Source organism: Lutjanus erythropterus, chromosome 2 (assembly GCF_056507025.1).
Source record: "Lutjanus erythropterus isolate fLutEry1 chromosome 2, fLutEry1.hap2, whole genome shotgun sequence".
Lineage (NCBI taxonomy): Eukaryota > Metazoa > Chordata > Actinopteri > Lutjaniformes > Lutjanidae > Lutjanus > Lutjanus erythropterus.
In genome coordinates, this window is record NC_139318.1 from 17,418,919 (window position 1) to 17,426,993 (window position 8,075).

Below are 8,075 nucleotides of genomic sequence, written 5' to 3' on the forward strand. Positions count from 1 at the left end.
ATCTTGTTTCCGACCAATTACCTGCAGACTAACAGTGGCAAATTTGAAACACTGCTGAATATTGTATGTAAGTGAAACTTGACAGTAAAAAGACAATTAGTGGAGAACTGCTGCCCAATTAAGTTTAATAAATAATATCCAGGGTATTATATTTGTAGGTTGACAATATTTATAATATAATATATATTAATAATGATCTATGATCATGAAATGTTTACTCAAAATGTTTAAATTAATTTATCTGAATAATCCCAAGTGGCTGTTGAATTTTTATTCATCACATTCAACCATTTGTGTATAGTAAATACATGCTTGTGTTGGATCACTGTAATTATGTATTGTATATCAACATAACTGTGTTAGTATTTGCACGTTACATATTTCTGTGACATAGTCACTGTCTTAATATGCTTGACACAAGTTAAAATGTGTTTTCCCAAATTCATCTCATGGATGTGTTGTAATCTGGCACAATTTGCGTTGATACTGACATAGTCTTGACTATTATACTTTAATCAGATGTTAAAAAAAGATTTGTTTTAGATATACATTCACTAATCTTAAGAAACTAAACTTAAAGCCCACTTGCAATCTTGTTTGTGCTTTTTATATCTTTTCAGCTTTTCATATGTTTGTAAAGCACTTTGAATTACCTTGCTTTTGAAAGGTTACATTGCTTAACCTCACTGCCTTGTTTTCTCTCCTAGGTGTACAGCCATGGCTAACCTGCAGCAGGAATACCCTGCGGTCCTTTTGGGGATCCTGGAGGAACTGGCCAATATGCGCCAATTGCTGTCCTTCCAGGACCTTTGTCGCATGGTCAGCACCCGCTATGACCTGGAGCACCTCATCGAGCTCAGGAGTTTGCTGTTTGCTGCGGCCAGCCGGGACCCCTGTTTCCCAGCTACTCTCTTCAGAGACCGGGTTTCCACCAGAGGACAGGGGCTGTCACCCATAGGTGTCGCTGCTGACATTGTAACTATCTTCAATCTTATTCAGATGACAGGAGGGGCTTCTGATGAAAGCCAACCAATGAGAACCCAGACGGTCCTCCCCGTCGACCAGTCTCCAGGCCCCAGTCTGCCTGGAATCCACCAGCTGAACATTTATGGTCGAGAAAGAGCACGTGCCCACTCGGAATCCAGTGGCAGGCCAATCGACCAGCACTTGCTTTATCCAAGACCTAATTACTCAGCCCGCAAGCGAGCCAGTCTTCCCCCTGACCCAATCTCTCTTGTGTCCTCCCCTCCAATCAGGGCGAGGGCTGTCTCTTTTGACTTGCCTCACACAACACTTTTGTACCCTAGTGGTCAAATCCCTAACGAGGTCATGAAGAATATCTACCTGCCTCTGGAGACTGACAGTGAGTCTAGTGGAGACTCTGCACCCGTGGAGGTGTTTGAACCTGAACCGGGATCGTCTGTTGACCAGAAGAGAAACATCTTTAGGAAGGACTTCCATAACCAGCCGCCTCTGATACCCCAGGTAACCGTTAGCAGTGAGTCTCCCAGTCCCAGCAAAAAAGGCTTTGACAATCACAGCTTTGAAATGATCCCTAACCCTTACCCGTCACCAACAACAGTCCACCAGTCGCCAGAGCAGCGGGCTAAACATGAGAGCCTCGATGATCTGCAGGACTCAACTTACTTTGGACCCGGCTCAATCCCAGAGTGGTCCCCACGGCACCTTCAACCTCCAAGGACCCAGAGACCCATCTGGAGCAACAAGAGTCACAGTCTAGAGGACCGGATAGGCCTGGGCAGTATTGGAATGGGGATGGAATCGCAAGGGGGGCAACTTCCAAGACGATCAACCCCAGCTATTAGCAGTTTGGGGGAGTCCTCGGGAGGTGAGAGTGGAGATAGTGGATTGCCAAGTGGAGGTGATGTAGTCAAGGCTCAGGGAACCCAGACAGATCCACCGGACCCCAGGCGCCTTCGTAGCCTGGTTCACGCTGATCGCCTGTCCTTCATGACCTCATTAGATGACCCTGAGTTTGGTGAGGATGACATTAGTGCCATCTTTCGATTCTTAGATGACATAAGCATGTGCGGCTCCACAGGAGTCCTGCACCCCAGTGATGGATCGGGGGCAATTAACCAGGACACCCCTGAAGCAAGACGTGGCCGCCTAGGTCAACTCCAAAGGCTTTTCCACTCTCTGGAAAGTAGTGACGATGGGCTCAAGGCCAGTGTGTGTAAGCTGCTTCTCCGCATGAGCCAGATAGAAAGACAACTGGAGTCACTGAATGATGTAAAGGCCGAAATTTCCCAGGTGCTGTCTGCTCTGCAGCGACTGGATGAAAAAATCCAGCAGCCTATCAGTGGTGGTGGACAAAGTACCGGTGGGCGATGGCTGGAGCCTCTCAGTGGTGTCTCGTCCTTTATGAGCCACCCTCTAACCCCATCTGAGTCATCAGAGCCTCAGCCTCTGTCTGCATCTGGGCATCTGTTTCCAGGGACCAGCACTAGCAGTCTGGACTGGAGCCGGTGGAACACTCCTGCAGACCAAACAGAGAGCCACAAAAGTCAGGCTGATTCAAAGGGGAGGAAAGAGGGGAAGAAAGATGCATCGTCTCGTCGTGCCTCCAAAACCCAGCCTGAAGAGAAAAGTGTCCCTGAAGCCAAACAGTCAAATGTCTCTAACTCTGCAAGGGACTGGACAGTGTCATTCTCAAAAAGTAAAGAGGGCAAAGCTTCTCATGGTCAGGTAAAATACTTCTACTGTGTACACTCTATTCTATGATTTCTGTGATAGATGAAAAAATATCTGTCAATGACAGATGAGTTTATCAGTACATAAGCATCAGTTCCTAAACAGATTCAGATTATTCATTTTGAAGGCAAAAACTAAAATATTCATATTATTGAGGGATTGGAGTTCCACTCTGCCTTTACATCTACAGTTATATCTCCTTGGTGTCAAGACAATGATATCTGATATAATAAATAACACATTTGGTACTTTAAAAGCTGGTCTTACCACAGCGACTAACCACAAACCTGGAATACCCTCAGACGTCCCAAAGGAATGGATAAGATTTAATCGTATGAGCACATGTTGGGAAGAATAGTGAAGGGAAAACAACAGAGACTGAGATCAATTCTGGTCGTATGTAAAACTGATCTAACAATAAAATGTTAATATGTTAATTAATGACCATACATCTTTTGTGTCCATAATTGTTTTTTTTATGTTAAGGGAAGGGTTTCTTCTGTCTTGTGCAGTGGTGGAAAAAGTAAAAGAGGCAATACCGTAGCAAAGGAATACTGTTAGAAGTAAAAGAAGGTAGAAATTAGAAGTAAAAGTTGTGCTTTTTTTTTTTTTTTTTTTTTTTTTTACATAAGTAGAAGTAAAAGGCATCAGCGTCAAAATACAAGGACCATGAGTAAAAGAACAAATTTTGCCAAATGTCTCATTTCAGACCAATGTATATTATATTATTGGAGATTAATTATTGATTTATAAATGTGTACATCACTTTATTGTTGTAGCTGGTAAATATGGAGCTAGTTTTAATCTATTTATATGTATATATAGATCTGTTTCTTTATATACTATTGAGTAGCTTGTGAATTTCTCTCTGGGGATCAATAAAGTCAATAAAGAAAAGTATAATGTTGGCCTCTGAATTGTAGTGGAGTAAAAGAATAAAGTAGCAGAAAATATTTAAGTACAAAAGTACAGTATTTAAGTACAAAATTGTACTTAAATACTGTTCAAAGATATGCTTCAAAAGTTCAGTATTCACATCATATGTATAGCCATGTTGTGCAACCACAAAATGAGTTTGGCTTCTAGGTGGTCATGTGGTCTGTAGGGTAGACACGCGATTATGTGGTCCGTTGACAAGCTATCAGGTCACTTTGTGGGGTTTTAGTTTAAACCTTTACCATGATCACTGTTTTGGTCAGGGCTGCAAAGAAACATAGCTCATCTATTCAAATTCATGTGCATGTTTAGTTGAGGTTAAAATGAGTATTGTTACATATACAGTATATATAAGATCTGTGTTTGGCCCATTTTCCTTCTAGGCAGATCCGTCAGGAAGCACAACAAACCTACTCTCCCAAAAGTCCTCCAGCCTGGTGGAACAAGTGTTTAGCTCTTCCCTTTTCCGCAACAAAGACAGCAGTCTGACAGGTGGGCTGACCTCTGGGAAGATCATAGAACCAAGACTGGCAGAGGGGAGGGGAAGGCCCATATGGACTGTAGACGACAGGGAGGCACGAGTTACCCCTTTGGATTTACAGGTAAGATTTGCTGATTTTTGATTGAAAGCAAACATTTAGTTAAAATCATTTAATTACATTCTGTTTTCTGCCATATCTCGTAAGTTAGTGGTTGTAGTCTATATGTGACTGATTGGGATATATTTTCTGGTTTAAATATATGATACAGGCTCAAGAAAAATTGAGTGACACACAACTGAGTCTTGTCCATTTTTGCTCTGTGCTGCAATAAGATTTGAGCCAGCTTGACACCTTGGTCAACTTTTTCCTTTCCCATAAAAGCATTATCTAATGTTACTGAAATGCAAACTAACTAGCTAGCTAAAGATTGATGTACATTAGCTGCAGTTAGCTTGTGTTAGCAGTAGCTTGTGTTAGCAAAGCATTAGCCAAATAGCTAGCTAATGAATTATTGTTATTTATTCATATTACCTTTATTTAACAAGGTAAGTCAAATGAGAACCAATTCTCATGAGTGATGTAGATAAGTTAGCTAGCGTTTTGCTAACATGAGCTTGAGATGTGAATATATGTTGCTTTTAAATCTTTAATCCATTTTAAAAAATCGGTTTTCTTTTTAACTTAAAGCCAGGCACATAGCATATCTAAGGACAGGAAACAGGAAAGGCAAAACTCATTACATAGTTTGGCCACTATGTCATATTTGCTTAAAAAGGTCTGGTGCTCTTTTTAGTTAGTCTATGTGTTTTTATATGCTCTAAAAATTATTAAATGACATCATGTTCCTCAGGCCCAGGAGTCTCTGAATCCCAACAATATGGAGTTCTGGATGGATGACATCTACACTCCAGGCTACGATGCTCTGCTCAGGCGTAAAGAGGCAGACCTCCGCCGGGCCAAAATCTGCAAGTTGCTTGCACTCATTGGCACTGCAGTGGCCATCATCCTCATCATCGTCATTCCCATTTGCACCATGGGGTCATGAAGACCCCGAAGGAACATTTTGCTTATTTTCAGCAGCTGTATGTGCTGTACCCAGGAACTTGCACACCATTCTCATGGAGATTAGTAGATGAGAGACTGTGACCCTCGAGCTGGATCAGTGATCATTTAACATTCAGGTCATCTTAACACTTCTCTGCATGCAGCGCCATTATTTATGACATCAGAAAAACAGTAGCTTACTTTGAAATCACTCCCTCATGCAGTTACAACAAATTGTAATTAATCTCTGATACCAAGTTTTTTTTTCTCCCATTTACAGTAATTTAAGTCATGATTTTTATTCTTGGTAATTTCAGGTGGCTGCAAAAAGGAAGTCATTAAGGATTTAGTACAACTGTTGAATTGATATGCTGAAACTAGTAATACTGAGCCATTGCAAAAGTGTCAATTTCCTTTTATTTCCTCATTCTGTCTGCTCTCCTCTGAGAAACAACACTGTTAACAAACGCATTGTGAATCAGCTTCGGCCTTGAGCACTGCCTGACTCTTTTCTTGCTGTTCCCTTGAGAACACTACAGGGCTTATTCCACTTCTATGTAAGATAATAGTTTTATCAGTACATAAGACTTTTACATCTACAGTTTATAATGGTAATGGATTCTGTGGATATGAGCAGTGTTTTTATTTTCTTTTAGTTTGAATGTCCTTGTCTTTCCTTTAAGCAACAAGATATACTGCTCAAACAAGCTTAAATCAATAAAAATAATATTTTTATAGAGCTCCTTTCCATTTTTCAAGCTGGAAAATATAAATATAAGCTGTCTAATCCACTCATGAATGTGCATGGTTGGAGTGTTTATTCAGTGTCAGGTTTCAAAAAAAATGGAAGATAAAGGTCTTGTTGTTGTTGAGAGGGAGCCTTTTCCAGTAAACACTCTCTGAGAGGAATATTCCACTTGTAATTCAATTGATGGGATGTTTGGAGTGCACCTATGCACATTAGCCTTTCCCTACACTCACTTGGCCAGAGCTTTTCTACATACCTGCAGACTCACTTAGCGCCAACAGATTCATCTGGCGTCTTTACACAGATGATGAGAGCAGTTCTGCCAGTGGTATGACATTCCATTTTGTAAAAACATCCTGTTAACTCAGGACACGTTATCGACTGATGGTGCCACAGACTTTCAAATCTATGGGGGGCTGACACAAAAAAACATGTACACTTTTAAAATATGATGAAAGTCAGTATAATATTTCTGCAATAAAATACACATTTGTGAAGCTTTTAATGTTCCCTTTTTGTTGAGGTCTTGATTGAACCCTTAAGATATGGCTGTAATGCAGTGTACAGTCTGTTCAAAATTAAAGCCACTCTTTACAATATGTTGTATTTTAATACAAGCCCTCAGTACACTGTAAAAGTAAACAATTTGTTTTAACTTAAAAAAAAAGTTCATGTCCAGGCTACCCTAAGAGTTTAATTTGAATGGATTTGAAAGGACAAGTTGAGGTAATTTTAATTCTAAAGAAATAAACTTCTAGTCAAATGAACTTGATATCAATTCAGTTATACTTGAGAAAACATATTCAATAAGCTTAAGTCAAAGTGTTCATTCACACTGACAAAGATAAATAAATTTGATTTCCTTTAACATTTTCTCACTTTGAAGAGTCAGTTCTTCATTTTGTACAAAGAACTTATTTTGTACCAGCACTGGCAAAAAGACAATAAGGGAAACTGCTCCCAGGGAATTATTAAATTTAAAGAATTCAATGCTATCCTTATCTAACTATCATTTTCTTGCAGTGTTTTAATTATTGGGAAAACAATCAACCATGACTTTTATCAGAGTGTATTAGAGACAAACAGCAAGTCACATCATGTATGTTTTCTTCAAACTATAAAAAAGATAGATTTCAGGAGGGTATTAATTCTAAAACAATGTATGCTGGGAAGTCTGCTAATATACTGATCATGTTTCTTCAGGAACTTAATTTAATGAGTTCTTTGAATTCTGTACAATACATTCATTCAACTCATCATTTTAAGTTAACAGACCTCAAGTTAGAAGAACTCATGCTGATAAGTTCTGTAGCATTTTAAGTTTTTTGAAAATAAATGCTAGAATTTTTTAAGTTTAATTAACTCAGACAAATAAATCTGGTATATTTATGTTAAGTTAATGAGAAAAGATTAGTTGATGACACTCAATTTCTGTATTTTACAGTGTACCCTCAAAATATCCAAAGAGTGAAATTCAACATCTGACACTATCTCAAAACTTGTATTTTTGCAGGGCTAGTGTATTGGATTACATTACATTTTCTAGGTGTTTTATGTTTTTTGTCCACTCCCTCAATATATGGATGATTTTGGCTATGTTCAATAATAGCTGAGCACCTTCCTTCATTAATGGTGAATACACCAAAGTGAACAGAAACAAAATGCATATCTTTTGTTTTCTTAATGTCTCCAGACCTTTAAAGTTCACTTTCCTTTGTGAGCATAAATATGCACAGGATGTATAGAGGGTGTGTTCTGTTTCAATGCATCCTCCTAAGTAGATGCATATCTGCCAAGTGTTCCCCATGAGGCTGTTTGTGGATCCATTACCCTTCCAATGGTGCCGCTGAGGAGGCCTAACCCTGTAGTCAGCACAATCTGCAGGTGCTTCCTTTCAAACTTCAGTGCATTAGAGCCTCCTGATACTTTGAGATGCACTTATGAAATTTGGACCTTGTTGTTGTATCCATGCACCTCTTAGACAGACAGCTACAAATCTGTGAACTCATTATTCAGGTAAACACTCTGTCTTAAAAACTGCTTGTAAATGAATGAAAATATGTGCAGTTATTACAGTATAAATGCTTTATATGATTGTGCGGGTGTATGTTGATTTATGCTGCCTGTCTGAATAAACTCGGCAAAGTGGT

At 39.4% G+C, this 8,075-nt stretch overlaps 1 protein-coding gene across 1 annotated transcript; it reads left to right on the forward strand.

Moving 5' to 3' along the window:
* The first annotated feature begins 545 nt into the window (after positions 1-545).
* On the forward strand, positions 546-5,364 carry LOC146331379 (major intrinsically disordered Notch2-binding receptor 1-like). Its single transcript, XM_084730268.1, has 3 exons — positions 546-2,709; positions 4,035-4,253; positions 4,984-5,364. The coding sequence occupies exons 1-3, from the start codon at positions 718-720 to the stop codon at positions 5,176-5,178; spliced, it is 2,406 nt and encodes an 801-aa protein (XP_084586394.1). The 5' UTR covers positions 546-717; the 3' UTR covers positions 5,179-5,364.
* The last annotated feature ends 2,711 nt before the right edge of the window (positions 5,365-8,075 follow it).

Bases quoted from the DNA above. Each gene is read 5' to 3' on its own strand.
- LOC146331379 (XM_084730268.1), top strand. From the start codon at position 718: ATGGCTAACCTGCAGCAGGAATACCCTGCGGTCCTTTTGGGGATCCTG. The intron at 2,710-4,034 runs GTAAAATACTTC...TTTTCCTTCTAG, and splicing joins GCAAAGCTTCTCATGGTCAG to GCAGATCCGTCAGGAAGCAC. The intron at 4,254-4,983 runs GTAAGATTTGCT...CATGTTCCTCAG, and splicing joins TTACCCCTTTGGATTTACAG to GCCCAGGAGTCTCTGAATCC.